Source organism: Muscardinus avellanarius (assembly GCF_963383645.1).
Source record: "Muscardinus avellanarius genome assembly, chromosome: 9".
Lineage (NCBI taxonomy): Eukaryota > Metazoa > Chordata > Mammalia > Rodentia > Gliridae > Muscardinus > Muscardinus avellanarius.
The window spans coordinates 21937861-21962581 of NC_137795.1; the positions used below are offsets into that span (position 1 = coordinate 21937861).

General features: G+C 41.4%; 1 protein-coding gene across 2 annotated transcripts in view; it reads right to left on the minus strand.

The window, feature by feature from the left end:
- Window positions 1-15237: 15237 nt before the first annotated feature.
- AMPH (amphiphysin) overlaps window positions 15238-24721 on the minus strand; it is a gene marked incomplete at both ends in the record, with an annotated part of 304580 nt that continues 295096 nt past the window's right edge. For both annotated transcript variants that reach the window (XM_080701096.1, XM_080701095.1), the window contains 2 exons: window positions 15238-15345; window positions 23929-24030. In XM_080701096.1, the coding sequence (XP_080557222.1) occupies window positions 15238-15345; window positions 23929-24030 (210 nt within the window). The remainder of the gene's footprint in view (window positions 15346-23928; window positions 24031-24721) is intronic.

The window sequence follows — 24721 nt, forward strand, 5'->3', positions numbered from 1 at the left end:
GCCAATGTGGTGCTTGCTGGGAGGCTGGCGTCTTTGCAGTAATGGCTCTTTACAGTAGAGGAGGGATGAGAAAAGTCTCCAGGGTTGGGCCTAGGACTAGATCCAGGAACTCAAGGGTGTTTTCTCAGTAAAAGCATCCTGTCTCAGGACTGAAAATGTATATAGGTGAGCCCACAAATTGTGCCCAAGCTAGATATCAGAGTGTAAAATGAACCTGAGAAAGAGCACTACCCCAAGCATGCTGGGTTGGGGCAAAAGGGTTCTTAGGAACACTCCAAGGCTGGCTTGGAAGTTGATTATCTTGGCACAGATGAATGGAGATGATATATATGAGATTTAACTGTGAAGGTCTGATGAGAACGTATCATTCATAGTTATATTTCCTTCTGTGATTGGGAAGACTGAGTCCAGGCCTTGGGCAGCAACTCTGATCCAAAGCAGGGTGGGGTGGTGGTATTTGTTTTCTGTGTTCACAATGGTAAACAACCCTCTTCTGATTAACCTCAATCAACTATTTAAATGATGTTAGTGTCCTCTACTATTGCCCACGTTGAATCTGAACTCATTTTGTGCCTGTAGAGGGACTATTCAGACAACTGAACTCAGGGCCTCTGTGTCTTTGTGTTCCTGAAGCACATTGCTGTGCCCCACATCTACATGTACCTAGGCTAATGGCTTCATGGACACTGGTCTTGGGCCACTCTGTCTACACTGAGAAAACAAAACCAAAACGTACTGGCATCTACAAATCAAGTACTTGGGTAAAGCACAGACCTTCAGTAGAATAGTAAGGATTATCTTGGGCTCCAAACTTCTTTGCTCTTTCCTTGAGGACAACATCATGGGTGAGACAATGGGTGCATCTCAACAGTCCTGGGCATCAGATTCTCAACCCGCAGCAGCTCTGCATGAAGCAGGGATCCCACCCACCCCAGCAGGGGGAGGCAGTGCCTCCCAATCTCACATGTGAAACTGGATCTGTTCTTCCCATTAGCTGCAGCCTTTTGAAAGTGAGAGAGTTTGGTTGTGGCTTAACTGCCCTTATTTCCCTTCCCACACCCTAAACACCCCAACCAGTCAGGGCTGGCTCGACTTTGAGCATTTTCCATGAATCAACCACATTTGACTGTGCACCTTAACAAAAGAAACCTGAGAAACTAAAATGCTATCAGCCACAGTAGCTCTGGCCGCCACCCACTCTGTGTCCTCCACCACAGGGCTCTCTCTCTCTAAGCTGCTGAAGTTCTGGGACACCCAGGGCTGAGGGAAGGAAGGTGCTGAGAGGTTTGAAACCACAGGAGATATTGTGCCCAGCCAACGATACCCAACCCCCAAAGCCCTGGAGAGCTAAAAGATCCCTGACTTGTGTCTGCATTCTCAGTGCAGAAATAGATCCCCATCTCTAGGTAGAGGGCCAGGAATCTCACCTAAAGAAGTCTGCTCAACTCCTGAGCATCGAGGTGTAGATCTAAACTTAATTTAATCTTTATTGAGTCTTGTTGTTCTTATTTTCTTTGAAAATGGGCGCCTCTGCCTGATTTTCAATAAATGTGTCTCACAGAAAGTGAAAAGAAATATAAACAGATGAGATATTTCATATATATATATATATATATATATATATATATTATATTTTGCGGTACTGGGATGGAACTCAGAGGCATTCTACCTCCGAACTACACCCCTCAGCCTGATTTTTTATTCTTTATTTTGAAACAGGGTCTCACTGAGTTGCACATGGCCTCACTAAGTAGCTGAGGCTGTCCTTGAACTGTAATCCTCTGGTCTCAGTCTCCCAAATGCTGGGATCACAAGTGTGGGCCACCACACCCGGCTTCTATCTTTTCTTGAAAAATGCAGAAACACAGAGAAAACAACTGATATATTTGTTAGTTTTATTACTCAGTATAAAAATGGCCAAAGGACATGAAGTAATATTTCAATGAAATATAATTAGACCTTAAACACAAAACATATTAAAAGTTGTTTATCTTTATTCATAATTAATATAAATTAAAACCACAATGAATTTCTATTTTTCAGTAGATTAGCAAAGCATTGACATTTGATAGCCTACTCCACTTGCATTCCTATAAATGCTGATAGAAGAGCCAAGATATCTAAAGAGAGTAAGTTTCCAGTCTTTTGACTGAACTATATCATTTTGATGTATTACAGCTGGTTATCTCTTATTATTCAAAACTTCTAATTAGCTGTAATAAAGGACTTTGATGTGATAGACAAAATCAAATGTTTTCCACTGTAACCTGCATGAGAGACAAAAAGGTTAAAAAAATAAAGTCTTTTGGGAAAACGATTCCAAAATAGCATAGAGAATGCATATTGGGAAAAGTATTGAGGATAATTGCCTTGAAATTTCCATTTTTTTATAGTAGAGAACATTTGGAGTTTTCTGTTTTGTTGTTTTAATTTTTTGTTTATATACTTTAATTGGTACATTCTAATCATACTTACATTATATATTATATCGCTTTGCAATTATACATTACAATGCACTGATATTATAGTAAGGTTTAAGGTGATACAAACCTACTTGCACATAGCACTTGGCGTGTTTCCCTCCATGTCCAACTCTGCTTCTCTTCCGCCCTCCCCACGCATGCTAGTGAAATTGGTAGTGATACCTTCATAGAAAGACATAACATTTGACCTGTTTCCTTCATCAGTCCTCATTTTTTCTCTCCCCATCCTCAAACCCCTTCCCCATTCCCCTTCACTATCCTACTGGTCTCTTTCCTCATTTATCTGAAGTCCCTTTTGTTTTGTATTTTTTTCTCTAGCTTCTACATATGAGAGAAAACATTTGACCCTTGGACTTTCTGAGATTGACTAATCTCATTTAGCATAATATTCTCCAGCCTGGTCAGAGTAACTGAGACCTGTGATGTCTGCTGTGCTTGATACCTAGCTCAGCACAATCTATCAACAACTGAAGATGAAGATGAAGAAAATCTTCATCTGAAGATGAAGAAAATCTGTGACTGCACAAACCCCAATTCAAATTAGTCATTAACTCAGATTCAATTAGTAGGATGCCTCTCTAAGGTATGCATGAGGTATATTTGTCATTGCAATCTATCCTTGGCTGTGGTTTGATTATGCAGTATTTCTTACACTTTACTCTGTAAGAAAGTGAATACCATTTAATCTAATATTCCTTTTATTAATTGAAGGAGATATGTCTCTCAAAGAAAATTAATATAATATAAAGTGACTAGTACAGCCGGGCATGGTGGCGCACGCTTTTATTCCCCGCTCTTGGGAGGCGGAGACAGGAGGATCGCGTAGGTTCAAAGCCGGCCGCACTGGCGTAAGAGACCCTGTTTCAAAAATATAAAAGAGGTCTGGGAGTGTAGCCCGGAGGTAGAAGGGCTTCCAGGAACCCCAGTACCACCAAAAAAAAAGAAAAAAAAAGTGACTAGTACAAAAGAAGTCACAAGGAGTTTTTTTCTATAATACCTCAGCAAAAATAATATAATGAGCAGTGAGGTTGATCTGGATGAGTAAAAATAGGTGACCTACAAAGCTCTTGGAGAGAGAGAATGTCTGAAAATATGAGGCAGAACATTTGTACACTAGGATGTAAAGCTTCTTCATCCAGAAGATGCAGGATTTAGCAACTCCATGTAAAATTACCACATAAACATTAATCCAGGAGACTGCACAAAAGCACACAGGTGGCAACTGCGATGTTCCAATTAATATAAAGGAATGTATAGAACCAATAGACATTTACTGAATGAGATGACTCTAATTGTTTGCTACCATGCACCACCTCCCAGAAAGGCACAAAAGCCAGTAGCTGAGTCTTTCCTCTCTGTGTTGTGAATGGTGAGGGTAAATATAAAAGTTTCAGGTAAGTTGTCCATCTCTAATTTGCCCAAATGGAGTGCTCGATTCCACCACAACAGTGTGCTCAGCTAAAACACAGCAGGTGCCTCATGGCTTGATCAAGTCTTTCTTGATATCAGTGTATGTTCATTGCTGAAGTGACTACGTCAGACACAGCACATTCCTGGTGCCATGTTTCTGACAGTTTTAGTAATCAATGTGGAGACTGCTCTTGATAACACGCATCAATAAGCTCCTTGGTGAAAATAGGGGAGGTGACAGTAAATAGAACAAAAGACTGGCATTTTATAAAAATGCAAAATTAGGGAGTATTAGTCCAAAGTAAGTGAGGAAGGAAAATAACTTATAGCCCCCAACGTCAGCAGAGCCAATGCTGGGGCAGTGACAGCTTTGATCCCAAGCTGTACTCTCCTCTAGAGCAGTCTGAGTCCTGCTGAGAAAATTGCTTAGATACTTGTGACTTGGCTGAGTCAAGGCAAGTCCCTTGATCTCCTGCTGTGTCGTGAAGGGATCCTCACCACCGGTTGCCCTTCTTTGCTGCACCCTGTGTGTCTGTGTGTGCGCCTCATGAGGGTGGCCTCACATCCAACTAGTTTGCTGCCCACCGGGAGGGTATTAAATGGGAAGGGGTTTTGCTACCCTTTCCCCTTGCTCCGTGTTTCCCTGTCCAATGAGCTGCGTGACTTTTCTCTGTCCAGATGAAGCTCTCTGCTTCTCCTAAAGCTAAAGTTCGGCCGGGGGCAAATCCAGCCAAGAACCTGTGTATGAGCGTTTGTGAGGGAGGCTCCTCACGGCTCACCAGGGTGGGCCTGTAAGAGTGTGAGTCTGAGCCGCCCCAGACCCTGTCTCTTCTTTTAATCCCCCCTCTCCCTTCTCCCTCTGGATGAGGTCAGAAATCCTTAGTGCTACCAGCTAATAAAACACTGTATTTTTCAGAATATTTTTCAGTGACCCAGAATGGGTGGTCCCTGTTTTTAATATACTGCCTCAGACAGTTGTATTAGCTAGGTAGGAATAGAAGCCTAAAACTGCCAGTAAATCAGAGCTAGCCACAAACAGATTTCTTTTACAGAGGCCAGTAACATCCTAGTTGATTGGAGTCTAATCTGGTGGCACTAGGACCTTGAGAATCCCAAGCCACTGGAACTGTGCCTAGGACTGTCTGGCTTTCTTAGCTGCCTAGAGCTCCCAGAGATGCTCAGCCATTTAGGCTTCTAATGCAAATTTTTTACTTCAGTGCTTAGCTGCTGAGAGTTTGGGGCCACTGGGGATGCTTAGACTTTTTACAGGGTTTACAGACCAACAGGGTGCACATAGCTGCAGTTGCTAATGGCAACACTTCCTAGGTGCTGCACTAGAAGCAAGCTGGCTTATCTAGCAGGCTTATCCCCCTACAGTCTGTTCCCAATTGCAACTGCAGGAAAAAACAAACTCACTGCCCTTTAGAAAAGGGTGGTGGCAGGTGTCTCCTGTTTGTGTAGTTTTCTGGAGGTGGGCTATGGGTATTTCTTTTTAGATTTAATTTTGTACAGGGCTTATTTATTTATTTATTTATTGTGGTACTGGGGTTCCTGGAAGCCCTTCTACCTCCGGGCTACACTCCCAGACCTATTTTTTATATTTTTTTAAATTTGGAAACAGGGTCTCTTAAGCTGGCTTCGAACCTGCTATCCTCCTGTCTCCCGCCTCCCAAGCGCGGGGATTACAAGTGTGGGCCACCACGCCCAGCTCTACAGGGCTTTTTCAAAGAGTGTCCAATCTTTGATGGGGGCAGAATGGACAGGCACTCATTTAGACCTACCACGACAATAGTGGACTTTTCTCAGAACCGTAATCTAGAACTTGACACAGATCTAGCCTCACTTAGGAGAACAGGAGGCAACATGAGCCGTTACCTCGAAAGGCGTGAGGCTCCTAAGTCGCTGTTTGGTTGCCTATGAGTTCATTGAGTAAGTTTGAGGCGGGCCTGGAATTTCCTTCTTGTCTTCCTATGCTATTTACAGGGTTTACTTCCTGGGGGGGGGGGATTTGACCGTGGGCTAGTTCCTTGGCTGGGGGGGTGATCCCCATGAACCAGAATTGCCTCCCAGACTCTGGATGATCAACAGTCATTCTGGGGGAACTCCTTATCACTCCAGGAAGGTACATACCTTTTGGGTACAGTGGTACTAAGACCATTGTTGGCTAGAGTGCCTTTGGCTCCAAAGATAGCCCCGCATGAGCGCCAAAAATGTTGCAGTTTGGGGTGATTGTTACAGTTTGGGGGAACTGTCCCTGGAGACCCCGATTAGGCTCCCAGAGGTTATTCCCCATAACTGCAGGTTCTTGTCCCGACTCAGGACAGAATTACTGAGATTTAAATGAGTTTATTTAAAATATAGAAATGTATTGGCTGCTTATCCTAAAATGAGCCCCATGACCTGACTTCATAAGGAAGAGAAGTTTTGGCTGGGCTGCAACGCAGAGCGGGCAGAGTTTGATAAAAACTGGCAGCTTCTTGCTTTGCTCTTGTACCTGGTGGCCCCAAAACCTGTGGGAAAGACAGTAGGAAGTAAAGCCTTGGTCCAGGTTTCTGGGACTAGCTCAGCTTCCTGGGCCAAAAAAGAGATTCTTTGAAGAGTTTTCCTTGAGAATCTGTAGTTCTGTAAAAATGAATTGCTTTGAGAAAGGGAGAGTGACAGCTCACGTCCAAGTGCTGCCGGCTAGAGGCTGTGTCCTTGGGAAAGTCACTGTAAATGGGAATAATAACACCCTGTGTACACCATTGGAAAAGGGCCAGGGATTGTGCCAACTAGTGGCTTTTCAAATATGTAAGTTAGTCTTTAGTACAATTTAATTCTTTTTTGTGTGTGGTACTGGGGATGGAACCCAGGGGCTTTCTACCTCTGAGCTACACTCCCAGACCTATTTTATATTTTATTTGGGAATAGGGTCTCAGTTGCTGAGAGCTTCACTAAGTAGCTGAAACTGGCTTCGAACCTGTGTGATCCTCACGTCTCAGCCTCCCAAGCGCTGGGATAACAAGCGTGTGCCACCATGCCTGGCTAGTACAATTTAATTCTTAAAACAATTTAATTCATATAATATTTCAAAGGAGATATTATTGACATTTGATGGATGAAAGAATTAGAATCTTAAAAATATTTACTTGTTCAAGGCCCTTAAGCAGGTCCTGGATTTAAATTCAAGTTTAACATGTTTCAAAACCCAAGCCACAATCCATTTACTTTATATAGAACCCAATATAATTAAACTGTAACATATAAGGAATCATGAATAAAATTTCAGAAAAATTTTTAAAATTCAATAAAAAGGTCTCAGGTGTCAGCAAGTAAATAGCATAAGATACTCTTGAATAGTGTTCATTCAGGTCATTATCATGGGTCTCAAATGTAGTAGAAAATTTTCCCAATACTTTTCAGTTAATAGTTGGTGGCCTTTCGTAAAATAATAATCTTCGATCCATTAAATGTTAACAAATACTCTTTATTGAGTATCATATATTGAACATGTTTATTCCTCCCTTGCTAGCATAAAACAGGAGTTACTTGTCATCATTTTTCAGATGAAATTGAAACTTACAAATGTTAAATAATTTATTGAAGTCACCTAATAAAGAACACACCAAGAATTGGAGGGAAATGCACCATTATATGAATGTATGTTTGTATCATTTTAAATAAATAAAATTATGATATATAACTACAATGCACCAATTTTTATATTTATTTATTTATTTATTTATTTATTTATTTATTTGGTGGTACTGGGGTTCCTGGAAGCCCTTCTACTTCCGGGCTACACTCCCAGACCTATTTTATATTTTTTCTATATTTGGAAACAGGGTCTCTTAAGCCAGCGAGGCTGTCTCTGAACCAGCGCGATCCTCCTGTCTCCGCCTCCCAAGCGCGGGGATTACAAATGTGCACCACCACGACCAGCTTAATGCACCAATTTTTAAAAAAAGAATTTGAACAAGCCAGCTAATTCCCAGAGTCTATGTCCTGAGTAAACTTCTTAGCTGTTTATGGGATTAATTTCTGTCTTCATTGTGATGGTACAGTTCAGTACACATGTGATGTTTTTGTACTTCTCTATTTGTTTTCAAAACCATTCTTCCTGCTTAAAAAGGATGGCATTTTGAGTGCGGTCACTTACTTATGCTACCCTCCAGCACCCCCTCCTGGTCACCTAAGGCACAGCAATATATTCTGTTCCTGTGTGGAAGCTCTGTAAGTGATGTTTATTTAGAAGCAAGGCAGAGCGCTGAGAGCAGGCCTGCACCTGAGCAGCGGCGGGGCGGCGGGCTCAGCGCCTCCCACCAGGAGCTGCAACCCGAGCTACCCCGCTGCCCACCAGCCTGCGCAGAGCATCGCCTAATCCTGCAGTGAGTGGTTTCCCAAGTACTGGCCGAGGCCCACAGTCGCTGTGGGCCCGGCTTTATCGGGAGGAGGATTTCCCCCGCAGCAGCGGTGGATGAGGCTGCTGTGATCCTGCAGCACCTCGGCTGGGTGGGAGGCCGCTGTGTGTACACGGAGGACTATGTCACAATCCCCGTGGGCTGCACCTGTGTCCCCCGAGCCAGAGAAGGACACGGATAGATAACATCAATCCAGCGTGGACAAGCAGGCTGCCAAGCTCCTGCTGGGCGGTGCCCAGGACCAGCCAGCGGGCCCTGAGGTCACCGTCCCTGGGCGGGCTGGATCACTGCAGCCTTTTGGTCCAAAATAGCTGGCAGGTTACTGTGACCCGGCACTGCCTGCTTTTGCTTTTGTATGTTGGTATTTTGCTTTTTCCGCTTTTGATTCTTGGTTTTTGTTCTTTTGGTACTGGGGATTGAGCCAAAAGGCATTCTACCTCCAAGGTTCGCCCTCAGCCCCTTGATTTTCAAACAGGTTCTCGCTAAGTTTCATGGAGCCAGACATTATCCTGTCTCAGCCCCCCCCCCCCCCCCCCCCCGCCCCAAGTACTGAGTTTACTTACAGGAGTGCTCCACTGCACCTGGCTTATTTTTTTTTATAACAATTTTTTTTATTGAACATAAATAGTATACATTTACACTATATTTGGTGCCCTCTCCCCCCCGCCCCCTTATTTTGTTTTTTAAGGGGAAAGTAAGCAAAGAACTGTTGAAGGCTGAGGGGAAGGGGCGGGATCCGCCTGCAGTGCCAGAGAGGCCAGCCCAGTCCCAGGGCAGCGGCCAGGAAGGGGTTAGAAATGGCCTCTGGTTTCCCAGGCTCAGATGCTGACACTGAGTGCTGACTGGGCGGGCAGGTGCTTGCTCCAGGAAGGAGCTAGAGATTTATAAGTTTTAAAAAACAAAAATGTAGAAATGTGACATATCTACCTTTTTAATAGGGGCACAAGCTTTTTTTTTTTTTTTTTTTTTTTTTTTTTTTTTTGCGGGAGTAGGGATGGAACCCAGGGGCATTCTACCTCCAAGCTACACCACTAGCCCTATTTTTTATTCGTTATTTTTTGAAACAGGGTCTCACTGAGTTGCAAAGGGCCTCGCTAAGTAGCTGAGGCTAAGTAGCTGCGATCCTCCTGTCTCAGCCTCCCGAATGCTGGGATTACAAGCATGCACCACACCCAGCTGGCACAAGCTATTTTTATATTAGCAATTTAGAGTAACTCTATGGAAAATTTCTTTACTTGCTGTAGAAGCAATTTATAAGCATTAATTTTCCCTGCTAGGATTATTTAGAAGCACACTGGACTCTTCACACTCTTTTTACTGCCACCATGGCCTGGAGTTATGAACTCAGCCTGTTGCCCATGGCTAAGATAACAAAATAAACGTGTCTTACTTCAGCCAGGTCTTCCTTCTGCTGAAACCCTTCAGGTCAACAGATGAACTCAGCAGGCTCATAGGACAATTCCAGAAACCCAAACTTGGCTTTACTCATGAGTATATAGTTAGAATAAAGTATTATCTTTTACTTTTGAAAGCCACTTGGGCTCAGCTTCCGAATGGGGTGGAATATGACATCTTTGCCAGCTATCAGGAGAATTCCAGCACAAGTATTGGCCTCAGTTTACAGGCCATAGGGTGAGGCCAAATATGAGGAGCAGGCGGGCCACATTAGAACTTCTAGAGATTGATACTGAGGCCTTTCTAGTCCCAGAGTATTAACAAAGTTCTTACTCTTTACACTAGGTTGAATGCCTGTCTCTAGACACAGTAATTTGTAAAAGTCCTTTTTAAAACGTTAAAACAATTCTAGATGAAAAAATAAAAGCAAAGGCTGAGCAAAAATGACTAGAAAGGGCTCTGAATTATAAGACAGATTCTAATTGCATGCCTAGTGTGTTTGATAGTTTTAGACAATAGACTCCTTGCATAGTCTCCACTTCCCCAGTCTGAAAGTGGGTGATTTTTTTTTTATTTCTCCTAGTTTTTTTTTTTTTGGGGGGGGGGTCTGGGGATGGAACCCAGGAGCATTCGACCTCTGGGCTACACCCTCTGCCCTATTTTTTATTTTTATTTTGAAACAGGGTATAGTTTGGAAGTAGAATGCCCCTGGGCTCAATCCCAAGTACCAAAGGAAAAATGGGAAAGAAATGAAAGCACAAGGTGGCGGGGTGTTTTGAGGGAAGAGACAATGGTAGGTGTTGTTCACCTGGCAAATGAGGCACAAGAGAAAGCTGTGAAGCCTGCAGTCTTGGATGTGGAGAGGGGTGCCCCTCAGGGGTACACTGAATACAAGGTCTGGCTAAGTCTTAGAAAGTCAACAGCTGACACTTCACTTGACTAATGAATATATGAACATGTGGACTTGGAGGCAAAACCGGACCCTCCGGGGGAAACATTCCTTAGACACCTGGAGTACAAACTGAGTGATGGAGACAATACTGTCTCATCCTTTCTCTGCCCCTGGCACCCACAGAAAAAAGGAAGAGAAACAAGTAAAGCTGATAGAAGGAGATAATCAGAGAGGTAGAAAAACATAGAAAATTATTATCTTGGAATGATAGTGAGAGTTTGGAGAAGTCTGGTGAAATCACCAAACAGAAATCACTTGGTGGTCACTGGTAGGTTTGCAGAGAGCAAAGGATAATAATAGAGTTTAGTATTTATCCACAGGGAGAGGGTGTGTACAATCCACATGGTGTTACTCTCCTGGATGAGGTGCTCCATGCTGAACCAGATTTACATGGCTTTTGAATGTATCAGGATGAGTTTCAGACAACTCTTCTGGGTGCTGCAGGGAAGGAGAAATAAGCATACAGCTGGCCTGGCCTTCAAGAATCACATGACCAGAGTATTTGATATGACATAATAGCAGACTAGGAATTAATCGGATCTTCGGAAATGAAGAGAATGTTTAACTTTCTCTAAAAAGAGCTTCAAGGCACAATCTAGTCTTTTTCTCAATTTTCTTAGATTTAAGGGTGGCATCACAATTACCTAATTACCTTTTAAACGGAAAAGGCACAATAGGCTACAATTGTGGGCTACCATTAAATAATCTTTAAAAAGTAAGTGGGGCATGGTGGCTCACATCTGTCATCACAAACTTGGGAGACTGATACAGGAGGGTTGCAGGTTCAAGGCCAGCCTCAGCAACTTAAGGAGCCCATTTAAAAAAAAATAGAGCTGGGTGTGGTGGCACATGCTTGTAATCTGAGCACTTGGGAGGCCGAGACAGGAGGATCGCACAGGTTCAAAGCCAGCCTCAGTTACTTAGTGAGGCTCTAAGCAACTTACTGAGACCCTGTTCCCAAATAAAGTATAAAATAGGTCTGGGAGTATAGCCTGGAGGTAGAAAAGTTCCTGGGTTCCACCCCCAGGACCACAAAACAACCATAAAAAGGACTAGGGCTGTAGGGGTATAGCTCCCTGAGTTCAATTTTCAGTATAACAAAAGGATAACCAGTTAAGTCAACGAGTTACAAAATACGTGCATAGACTGTTCAGCTTATTCAGGCACACTTTATTTGGCTTTCAAAAGTTTCTCAAATCTTTTCTGTGCACCTCGAAGAATGTTGCTGGGTATCAGCCAGGTCGGTTTCATCCTGGCTCTGCAGGACAGGATTAATCTTAAATCAGGCTAGAGACAGGCTTAAGGGCTGTCTCAAGGATGAACGGAACCACGTGGCTCTTGATTTTCTAAGTTTGCCAAGAGAATCTGTTATCTTCTCCATGCAGTTACCAAATGTTTGATCTGATTCCATTTATTTGAGTCCTAGGAAGAGGTAACAGTGTGGGGAAATCAGTGGTTCCATCAACATGCAGAGGAATGGTACCATCTGCTACTCTCCAAGGTTAGCACAGAGTACTTATAAAGTTTTACACTGGGTTCCAAGTAAAAACCAGAAGGCGGCTTTTAGTCTGGCTCCTTTGAAAAGACTAGTAGAGTTCAAGAAAGGCAAACCAGTTGGACAGTCTATTCCTAAGGCTCTGAGGTGTTCAGCCATGCAATTTGTTGGGGATAAAGCAGTGAGCCTCAGGCCTTTAGTCTCATGACTGACTAGGCCATGGATCATGCTGGGACTTTTTGATTAGCCTGATTAAAAGCTTCCTTATGTCATAACATAGTGCTCAGAATTCTGGATCTGCACACCTTAACTGGCAGCCCACAGTGTGATAGAGTTTTCTGGGCACCTGCAGAGCTACCTAGCTTTGTCAGAAGGAGTAGAGGGGGCCATGGTGTAACTGATGTAACAGGATAGTGCAAGCTACCCTGCACTATCAAAAATTCAAATTGCCCAAGGACTTTGCTTTGCAGTTATCCACATCACACAGGTTTAAAAGAGAAACTAGAGGTGGTATTGGTAGGAATGCAGGTGGGTGCATATTTCATAAGAACTCTAGGCTTCCTATCCATGATTTATAACTATTTAAAAGTTGCATGCCATGGGTTTTGCAAGAGGAATTTTAAAATATGAAGATAAGGCTTCCTGGGTTCAAGCCATTCTGTATAAAATATCTATAAACTCACCAATATATAACCAAATGATGTATTGGTGATGACTTGGTGGCCAGAGAGCTTGATTCAGGCTGAGAAAGAGAAGTAGAAAGAACCTCTACACTGTTATTTGAAACTACTCACACATCTCTTAGAAAATCCACTGAAATGAAAAAAAAAAATCTACACCATAGCAGAGGACATTTCTAGAGAATAACATGAATCTCTTCCATGTCCTTCATTTTTAGTACATTGGTGAGTCCTGGATGTTGGCCATTCTGGAAAGTATTCAGTGTTAGATCCAAAGGCATTTAGAAGAAATCAGGCACATGCTATCATTTTGGATAAACTCGTTAAATTCACCCAGGTATGTTCCCCCGTAAAGGTTCAGAGCAGAATGTAGCTGGGCTGTGTTCTGCCAGACTGCTTGGTGAGAGCCACATCGGCGGGAGTGTGAGAGGGATTTCAGAACAACGGCTCCAAAAGATGTGGCAATTATCTTTGCAGAACATTAGGTGCATTTTATTATTAGAACCAATTGTTCAATATTGGCTTCAACATCCTGCCTGTACACTCAGTGTTAGGAATGGTTTTCTATTATAAATCTCACATCGCTGAATTTCCGTGGAAGAAATATGTCACACTGCCAGGCAGCTGCATCTTATTTTCTTGCACTAGATTAACATTCATGATGACCCAGCTTCCCAGTAAATTAGTTCTTAGAAAAATCACGGGGCAGCAATAACAGTTTCCTGCGAACATGTGAAACGTCAGTGAGCTGCTGGGAGAATCTGAACGTGAATCAGAAATATACATGCCACTTATAATTCTAAGAAAGCGGTCTTGATTAGCCTGCACTGTGTACTGAATTAGAGTAGCAAAAATGAGTCTAAATAAAAATTAAATGGTTTTGTCTGAGGAATTCTCCTCTGGTAACAATGGCACAGCGAGTTGACCTTTCTATTCTAATATTTTTATGTATCTACAAACATAAACATGATAGAAAGAAAAGTGACCAAAGAATGAAGCTGGCTTGGGAAGAAATTGCTGAATAATGAAGGTCATAAGACTGTCGGTGATTCACAGACTGGGAGTCCTCAGCCGGCACCTGAGCCGGGTCTCCCTGCACAGCTGTTATTTGTGCTGTAGTTATTGCTGGTTATTGGGAAACACTGACGGGCCAGCAATGACTGGGATGAAGGAGAGGGAGGTGAGGAGGGCCATGGAGCACAACCTGGTGGAGGAACAAGCATATTTCTGCACAAATAACTCCAATATAAATTGTTTCAAGCAGTGTGTCCAAATGGAACAAGATTAAAAAAAAAGACTCATAAAAAGGAATTAAGGTAACCGATGGAGATTACCAAAGATTTATTTGGAATGACACAGCACTAAAAACATAATTGTTACAGATGATTTGTGGATACAGCATACACCAACTAATTTATTTGAGGATGACCTGTGAAGATGAGTTGCATAAATAGAAAGAGGTGGGGATATATAGGTGCTATTTTAAATAGGTTATTTGGGGGATGAATTCATATGCCCCATCTTCTAGCCCATCTCTTACAGGCAGAAGTGAAGGCCACACAGCTGCGCATCCCAGAGTAACCTTCCTCCAGCCACAGCAGCTGGATGATCTGCCTCTGCTTTCTCCAGCCGAGCAGCAGCTTGGACATGCTATTTGTTACCTCATCCTGGAAACACAGATACTGTCCACTGTTTTGGCAATGAGATGGCTGGTTTTGCCCTGAGGCAAAACTGCAACTGTAATGCCAGACAGAATAAGAGCAATGCATGTATCAATGACACTTGAAGGCAAAGAGCTACAACAGAAAGGAAAGAAAGCAACTATGTATATGTAGCCTTCTGCATACACATAGATCCAGCACTCGTGGGAGTTAGCTTGGGTGACTGTGAGTCCATATATGTATATATACGTCTACATAGGTCTATGGAAAACTGTTGAAAATGTTTGCAGCAGTTTAGTTTTAACCACAGTAAACTTGAAAGGGAGAAAGAAGGAGAGCACGTGCTCACACCTGGGCAGGGGTCCGATAATCTTGTACTACAGGATAATTCATCACATCTTCTGCAGGGCAGCCACTCGATACCATACACTTGGTGCAGGGAAATTAAGGTCAGGTCTGGAGAAAGCTACGTGAGACTCGGCGGGAGGGGAATCAAGTACAAGAGTGTCCACAGCTTGGACAAAGCACAAACAAACCTGTTATCGACCACGTGGGAACAAAGTGAGGAATTTCGCCTCCATTCACTTCTGTTTCCCTCTTATATCTTTTGCACACATGCTCAACTGAAATGCTCGGGTCTCCTGAGCCTCATCTGGCATCAGTCTGCAAATCATTAAGAGTGTAAGAGCAAATGTGAACTCTTGGAAGTTTGCGCAGGTTTAAAAACGCAGTCATCCAGCTCTTCGGCAATACTTGCAGCCTTACTCCAGGCGTCGAGTAAAGTTCTCTGGAAAGAGGCCTTTGTAGGCAGCCAGGTCTCTGTGCTGAAGCCAGTCGGACTCCTTCACTCCCACCAGCCAGCCCGCATCCTGCAAAACAACCACAGGCTTTTAGGGTTCAAGGCCCTCTGGAAACAGCTGTACTGTCAAGAAATAATACAGATGTTCAGTTTGTGTGGGTCTGCCCAGGAAGTCAAAGTAAGTAAATGTCAAGTGGTGCTCTATGATCAGTGGGAAGGTCTGTCCCAAATTATTTGGCGCTTTAAAGAAAATAAAGAAAATTAGTCATGGTTACACACTTCTGTAATTCTAGTACTTGGGAGGCTGACACAGGGTGATCACAGGTTTGAGACCAGCCTTAGCAATGTACTGAGACTCTCAGCAACCCACCAAGACCTGTTTTAAAAAATAAACAAGAGTAGGGATCTGCGAATGTAGCTTGGAGGCACCATGCCCCTGAATCCAATCTTCAGTACTAAAAAAAAAAAATAAAATAAAGAGGGAAGAATAAAAAAGGAATCAAGTTAAATAATATTAAGTCAACATGTGAAGGTATTACTAATTTCCCTAACATGTGGGCAGGTATGGATGGAGAACATCAAGAACCTTGGGGGTGTATGTTTCCATCAGGTCAAACCTCACTACCATCCATAATTGCAATGTACTGGTAAAGTATTTTTTAAAATTAAAGAATAAAGCCGGGCGTGGTGGCGCATGCTTGTAATGCCAGCATTCGGGAGGCTGAGACAGGTTTATGGACAGCCTCAGCTACTCCGTGAGGCCCTTTGCAACTCAGTGAGACCCTGTTTCAAAATAAAGAATAAAAAATAGTGCTGGAGGTGTAGCTCAGAGGTAGAATGCTCCTGAGTTCCATCTATGGTACCTCAAAAAAAATTAAAGAATAACATTCAAAATTATTTACTTTATATAGTTAGTTGAAGATTAATATTGATATTCTAAGTTTGTATGCAGCATAGCTAACTGGCATTAACTGGGTTGTGACATGAGTTCTTAGGTAGGAGAAAAGGAAGTGTGGAGGCAGAGAATAGGTGTGGTAAGTCTCAGAGACCGAGGGTTTGAAAACTGCTGTGTTAGAGCATGATGCCGACATGGTTGTGCAGTCTCCTATTTCATCCCGAGCCACTGGCTTTTTTAAAAATATTTTTAAAAAATTTAAGTTTTTCTTCATTTTTGTTAGTACACAATTTGCAGTAACCAAAGTAATCAGCCTAGGTGTCCATCAAAAGATGAGTAGATTACAAAATTATGGGATCTACACATGATGGAATCCTACCCAGCCATAAAGAACAAAATGACGTTATCTGCAGGAAAATGGATGGAACTAGAGAATGTTATGCTAAGTGAGATCAGCCTGTCACAAAAGATGAAGGGTCACATGTTTTCCCTCATATGTGGACACTAGGAAGAAATTAGGATACAAATGGGACTCAAGACAAAGAAAGAAAAGCCCTGCTGGATTGATGTGGAGGTCTATAGGAGGCAGGCAGGTGAGGAAAGGGGGATCTGATAAACACTTCCATGGGCATGATGTCCATATATAAAATCATCAATGCCAGTCTCAATGTGCTGCACAGGGAAGGGAGGGCGCAGAGAGGGAGCCGGGCGAGGCTCACCAAGTGCTGTGTGGACACATGTCTCTGTTGATCTGAACTTAATCATAGTGAACCATGCACCATTCACATAGACCAATGGAGCAGAATAGAAGATTCAGGAACAAATCCAGACACTTATATAGGAAGTTGGCTTTTTAGAAATATACCCAAAACATGTCTTTTCTGGAGAAAAGACAGCCTTTTTTAATAAATGATGTTGGAAAAGTTAGTTATTTGTAGAAAAATGGAGTTAAATCCCTACCTATTCATCTTTATCAACTCAAGATGGATCACAGACCTGGGAATTACACCAGAGACTTTGCAATGACTAGAAGAGGGCATAGGACCAATGCTCCCAGAGATAAACTTTCTCTTAGAAGCTTCCTCAATATGATCACCAAAGCAGAAGAGATTAAAACGACAATACATGGGAACTTCTGTGCAGCAAAGAAAACTGCCAGAACCTTAGGAAAGGGATGACAGAATGAGAGAAGAGCTTTGCCAACCACTCCTCTGATCCATAGAGGATTGAATCTAGAAACTCAGAGACCTAGCACTAAAAACAAATGACCCAAGAAAAAAAATGGGCAAGTTAACTTCACAGAAGAAGAAGCATGAATGGGCAAAAAATATCTTAAAAATTTAAATATCGGCCGGGCGTGGTGGCGCACGCTTGTAATCCCCGCGCTTGGGAGGCAGAGACAGGAGGATCGCGCAGGTTCGAAGCCAGCCGCGCTGGCGTAAGAGACCCCATTTCAGAAATATAAAATAGGTCTGGGAGTGTAACCCGGAGGTAGAAGGGCTTCCAGGAACCCCAGTACCACCAAAAAAAAAATATTTTTTTAAATATCATTAACAATCAGGGAGATGCAAATAAAAATTACACGGAGATTTCACTTAACCCCAATTAAAATGGCAGTCATCAAAAATGCAAACAAAATATGCTTGTGATCCCAGAATTTGGGAGGCTGAGACAGGAGGATCATAGGTTCCAAGACAGCCTCAGCTACTTATTGAGACCCTGTTTCAAAATGAAGAATAAAAAATAGGGCTGGGGTGTAGCTTGGAGGTTGAATGTTCCTGGGTTCCATCCCCAGTACCACACACACAAAAAAAATGTGGGGAATACAAACTCTGATATACTTTTGGTGAGACTGCAAATTAATGCAGCCACTTTGAAGATCAATACACAGGTTCCTTCAAAGACTGGGAATGGAGCCACCATATGACCTTGCTATTGAGTATCTTTTCAAAGTACTGAAATCAGAATATTATAGTAATACATACATATCTATGTTTAGAGGAGCACAATTTACAACAGACAGGAGTTCTAGCCTGGCATGGTGGCACACACTTGTAATCCCAGCATTCGGGAGGTAGAGACCATAGGATCGTGGTTACAGTTCTCCGACAGCCTCAGCTACTTACTGAGACCCTTCACAACTCAGTGAGATCATTTCAAAAATAAAAAGACTAAAAAATAGGGCTAGGGGTGTAGCTTGGAGATATAATGCCCCTGGGTTCCATCCCTGGTACAGCAAAAGAAGAAAAAAAGAAGGAGTTCTGACTTAGAGCTCATATCATATAATCCCAATATAGGGCTGATCAAATACTAAAAGATGTGCAGTCTGATATTGCCATGCTGCTGTTATTAATGCCTCTTTTTTCAAGTTCATATAAACTGCAAAGCAGTTTAATGTTTGGATTTTTTTTTTTTTGCAGTACTGGGAATTAAACTCATGGGCATTCTACTTCTCAGCTCTACCCCCTACCCCCATTTTATTTATTGTTTATTTCAAAACAGGTTGACTAAGTTGCTAAGGACTCAGTAAGTTGCTGAGGCTGGCCTTGGACCTGCAGTCCTCTTGTCTCAGTACTGAGATTACAGGTATGTGTCACCATACCTGGCTGTTGTGGCTTTTCTGTTGGAGACATTCATACGTTCTTTATAGATTAACATTTTTAAGTCATACAGGAGTAACATCATAAACATGAAGATACCTAGCCACAGAAAGCGTAGAGTCTGTCCATGAGTGCTTATACAGAATAGGAGAAGATACTTAAGACTGAGAAACAGAGACATCCCCACTCAGCAGGAAAGAACTGAGTGGGAAGGAATAATTCGCAGGCTGAATAGAATGAAATTGGTGGGAAAGGACTGTTATGCCACCCAGGGCAAGAGGGAGATCACACTTGGGATGAGATGGCCAGACATAGTCTGAACAAATCCCCGGTACAGTTCAAGAACATCAGATAAGATGAGGTCTCAAAAATTAAATAAAGAAGCAGAATACATTCCCTTTCGATATAATCTGAGACCATAAATTGATGCTGCCATATAGACAAGAAATATAAGCACTTAGACAGGCCAATTTTTGAAGGCGGGGGAAAAAACCCCACTGAGAAAAAAATGACCCCATAAAATCACTGATAATATTCTCGCTGATGAGGAAAAGTGTCTTTTAAAAATTATGATGTCATATTATGTGAAGGACAAAGTCATACTTAAAGTCAAAGATGGTAACTAAATATTTTCTAAACCTCTAGTATGCATATAAAATGTCATTTCCCCTACAAGCATCTTCATTTGGCTTTATTTACAGTGAGGGAAAAATCTAATAGGGCCAAGAGTAAAGTATTTTAAAACTGTTTTGATAAAGAAAAAAGTAAATGACTGTCAAAACCCATAATCAAGACACATTATTATGAAATACAGCTTAAATAATAGAATAAAGGATATTAGAAATATTAATCTTTAGTTGAGAAAAATTAAATTTTAACTACTCAAAATACGTGGTAGGCAAGGAGTTCCCATTTTGATAATGGCAGAATAGCTTGCATTAGACTTTGTTCGATGCTTCTGCACATAATAATTATAAGTACTAGAGAAATATCTCTAGTGAATCTATATATTTGTTATATAAATAACTGTTGTAAACAACTCTTTGTTACAAAATATATAACATAAAATACTAGCTTATATATGATGAGATATGTGTAAAGCATAGGCATGACTCTTCAAGATTGACCAAAAAGGAAAAAATTGAAGAGTATTTACCCTTTGAGGGCAGGGAACTGCTGTGGTAAGAACTAAGCTAGCACAGCTCTTCCTGAGGGCTTCCTCCATTTGTGGATGCAGAGCATTCAGGGGACAGAGTTCAGGGCTGAAACTATAGATTCATGAGAGGTATCTTGAAAAGGAAGGAGTTATGGGCGTACCCAATTCTGCAGAGAAACTGCCCTAATATTTTTGGTTGGCCCTCAAGCTTGAATACATAAAGGTTACCCCAAGAATCTTAGAGGAAAACAACGGAATAGCTGAAAAAGCTGAGTAGAGAGTTAGGCACTGTTTAGACTGAATTCCAACAAGATGGGAGTATTGATAAGCCCTGCAGGGTTTCTACTGAAATACTCTAAAAGCTGTGTATTAGAGGTACAAACAACGTCCCAGGACTCACATTTTATGCTAAGACTACAGGCACCCATTTGAACAAAATATAAACTTCCACAAATTCAAGGTATTCACCCAGTAATTTAAATACCTGCTAAAACAAAAATAAACCAGCAAATATGAAAAACAGAATCCAGGTTCTGGATGATTTACCCATTATATTTAGTTTTAATAAAGAGAAAAAAACAAAACAAAATATGAGCCAAAGATAAAAGGCAATTAATAGAAAGATGCCCTGATATGGCCCAGCTTTGCAAATTATCAATAAAAATTGAAAGCAGCTATTATAAATATGTGCAGTTTATTTAAACTGAAAGAGAGTGATAATTTAAATGAACACATTTATAATGAGAGAATCTCAGCAAAGAAATAGAAATTTTAGAAATGGATAACAATTATAGAACTATATAAATATAATATTTGACATGAAAAAGTCATTGATAAGCTTAACAAATTCAAAGCAGCAAGAGAAAGTCATGGTATTAGAAGACAGATCAAAAGAAAACATCCATCATGACTACTATAGAGAAATATATATGGATTTTTATTTTATTATTTATTTATTTATTTTTGGTGGTACTGGGGTTCCTGGAAGCCCTTCTACCTCCGGGCTACACTCCCAGACCTATTTTATTTCTGGAAACAGGGTCTCTTAAGACAGCGCGTCTGGCTTCGAACCTGCGCGATCCTCCTGTCTCTGCCTCCCAAGCGCGGGGATTATAAGCGTGCGCCACCACGCCCGGCTATATATGGATTTTTAAAAACTTAGAATTATAGACATAAAGAAGATGAATATAGTATAATTATAAATCTAGGAAAATATTTAAAAAGAAAAATAATTGGGTAGGAAAAAAGGAAATAATACTTGAAAGTATTGCAAATGCAATGAAAAAATCAGGTCACAATTCTAAGGAGCATGGTGAGCCTCAAGCGTATAAAAAAAAAAAATACATCCTAAATATACTGTAGTAAAAGTGATGCGAAGCAAAAATGAAGAGAAGTTTTCTGTCAAGGAAAGTTCCAGTGTATGAAAAGAAATAATATTAAATGAAATGACAGTTGATTTCTAATTATAAATGGTAGAGACCAAAGACAATGAAACATTTTTTTAAATGAATATGAATGAAGACATTTTCAAGTAAACAGAAGCCAAGAGGACTAGTTGCCAGCAGATGGAGACTGAACTGCTAATGAAAATTTGTGAACAGCAAAGAAATAATAGAGAAACTTAGATTTATAGGAAGGAATGTTGGTAAATACATAAAATTAACATATTTTTAAAAGATAAATTATAGTTAATGACAACTATCCATCTATATGGCTTGATTTTGAGATGTCTAGAGATGTTGAGATTTTTGCCTATATTGGTAATTGATGCTTTGTCTCTTCTTACTTTTTGTCTCGTCATTTTTTGGGGGGGATCTGGGGGTGGAACCCAGGGGCTTTCTACCTCCAGGCTACACCCCAGCACTATTTTCTAATTTATTTGGAAATGGTCTCACTAAGTTGCAGAAAGCCTCACTAAGTAGCTGAGGGTGGCTTTGAACCTGTGCGATCCTCCTGTCTCAGCCTCCCAAGTGCTGGGATTATAAGCATGCGGCTATTGTGAAAATTTTAACTGACAAGATTTCTTGGATCCATGGATTATTTAGAAGTATAATAAAAAAAATTAAGTATTTGGTGCTTTTAAAGATAAAATATTTTATCAGTATCTAATCTAATTTTATTTTGGCAGAGACTCTGGTTGTTTGGCCAACTCCTGATTTATGTTGTTTATTTATGCTTTGTGCATCACTAAAAGAAAGAATGACACATTGAACCTGTAAATCGTAACCTCAAGACCGATGATGCTCTACTTTATTTTCTAGGAAGGGAGGATCCATAAGTTTCTTTTAAAATAGTGTGGAATGCCGGGCGTGGTGGTGCACGCTTGTAATCCCCGCGCTTGGCGCTTGGGAGGCGGAGACAGGAGGATCGCGCAGGTTCGAAGCCAGTCGCGCTGGCATTAAGAGACCCTGTTTCAAAAATATAAAGTAGGCCTGGGAGTGGAGTCCGGAGGTAGAAGGGCTTCCAGGAACCCCAGTACCACCAAAAAATAAATAAATAAAAAAATTAAAATAGTGTGGAAGTTACACCTTTTTGCTCCAGAAAACTATGTTCATAGGACTTATGCAATTTGCATACCATTTCTAGAGTTTACAAATTACAAAAAGTAACAAGATGTGACTTCCTAGACCCTTAACATCAGGCCATTGTGATAGGAGGGTTTTGCTTTTTAAATTTTATTTTATTAGAATCTCTTTGAAGTTGAGGCATAATTTTTTTTTTTTTTTTGTGGTACTGGGGGTGGAACCCAGGGGCTTTCTACCTCTGGGCTATACTTCCAGACCTATTTTATATTTTATTTGGCAACACGGTCTCACTAAGTTGTTGAGAGTCTTACTAAGTAGCTGAGGCTGGCTTCGAACCTGTGCGATCCTCCTGTCTCAGCCTCCCAAAGGTGGAGATTACAAGCGTGCGCCACCACGCCCAGCTTGAGGCATAATTTTCATTAGTGCATTGTCATACGTCATAATGGGGTACAAAAGGGTAGAGGCAGTATACTTTAAATATTACAAAATGCGGTGTAGTTAGGCATATTGTTCAGTGAGTTCTGACAAAGGTACGCAAAGGTGACCATACCCTATCTAGATATACAACATTTGCTGCTTTCTCCCCAGAAAGCTCTCTCCTGTTCTTTCCTAGTCAACCTTAACAAGGTTTTAACTCATATGGACAGTATCTGCATTTCTTGAAGACTGATGTTATAAACACAACATCCCTGGCTGGCGCGTGGTGGCGCACGCTTGTAATCCCTGCGCTTGGGAGGTGGAGACAGGAGGATCGTGCTGGTTTGAAGCCAGCCTCGCTGGCTTAAGAGACCGTTTCCAAATAAAAAATAAAAAATAAAAAAATAGGGCTGGGAGTGTAACCGGGAGGTAGAAGGGTTTCCAGGAACCCCAGTACCACCTAAAAAACCAAACTAAAATAAAAAATAAACACAATATCCCTATAGAGTGGCTATAGTATAAAGTTGTCTAATTGTATAAAAATCAAATAATATGCAGGATGTGGTGTTCCATGCCTGTAATCTTAGTACTTGGGAGGTTGAGACAAGAGGATTGCAGGTTTGAGGCCAAGCTCAGCAATTTAGTAAGGTCCTCCTTAACTTAGTGAAACCCTGTTTTAAGGGCTAAAGTGATGTGTGCACATATGCCTTTAACACCTTATACTTCATTAAGATGTATGACTACAATGCATCAATAAAAAATTAAAAATAAAAAAATAAAATGGGGATCGTTGTGTAGCTAAGTGGTTCCTGAGTTTAATCCCCAGTACCAAACAAAAGAGAAGAAGAAAGGAAGGAAGGAAGGAAGGAAGGAAGGAAGGAAGGAAGGAAGGAAGGAAGGGTATCCCTAAAGTGTGTCCTAGAAAAAAAATTACTGGTGTAGTACATGCCCTAAGCCCTTTTCAGAATTGGCTTGCAGCATCTTTAGGAAGTCATTGTTCCCAGCTGTCCCTCAGGAAAAACCCACATGGCCTAAAACATCTTTCCGTCTTCTCCTTTACCTGGTCAGCTTCTGAATCTGAGGGGACCACCAGCACCACATCACCCCTTAGTAAAGTAAGTTCATCAGAATTTGCTGCTTCAAAATCATGCAGTGTTTCTACCTGTGAAGAGATTTTAAAAAGAACTGATTAATTTTAGAATGAAGAGGTACAAAATAATAGTTTCCTAGCCAGATTATAAGCATTTTCTAAACGGGATAAAAATATAAAGCTAAATATTGCATCCTGCTGTGCTTTTGATGTGGTGTGTCCCCAGGGGCTCGTGTGTGGCAGCGTGGGCCCCAGTGTGGTGACTGAGAGTTGGGGGAGCCTGTAAGAGGAGGCTGTGGGAGATCACTAGGGGTTAATATATTTCTTAAAGCACCCTGGCTGGTTCTGTAACCAAGTTCTGTTGCTGTGGGAGTAAGACTAGCCCTTCCCCATGCTCTGGTCTCCTGTCTCACCCCATATTCTCTCCCTCTTGTATGGTGTCATCTGCCATGTGATGCAGTTAATGAGGTGCTCACCAGAGTCTAGCCAGTGCTAGCACCATGCCCTTGAACCTCTAAAACTCTGAACTAAGTAAACCTGTTTCCTTTATAAAGTGCCCAATCTTAGGTATCTTATTATAGTAACTGAAAAGAGGCAAATACACACTTCAAAAGAAAAGAAACCTTTAAGGATAAAAAGAAAATCCTATTCTCCATTTATTTAATACTCTTGACACTTACTGACTTATATGAGGCCATCTGCAGCTATATTTAGTAATGCAATTCCCTTTGCAATAGCTGAAAATACTATATTAATTATATTT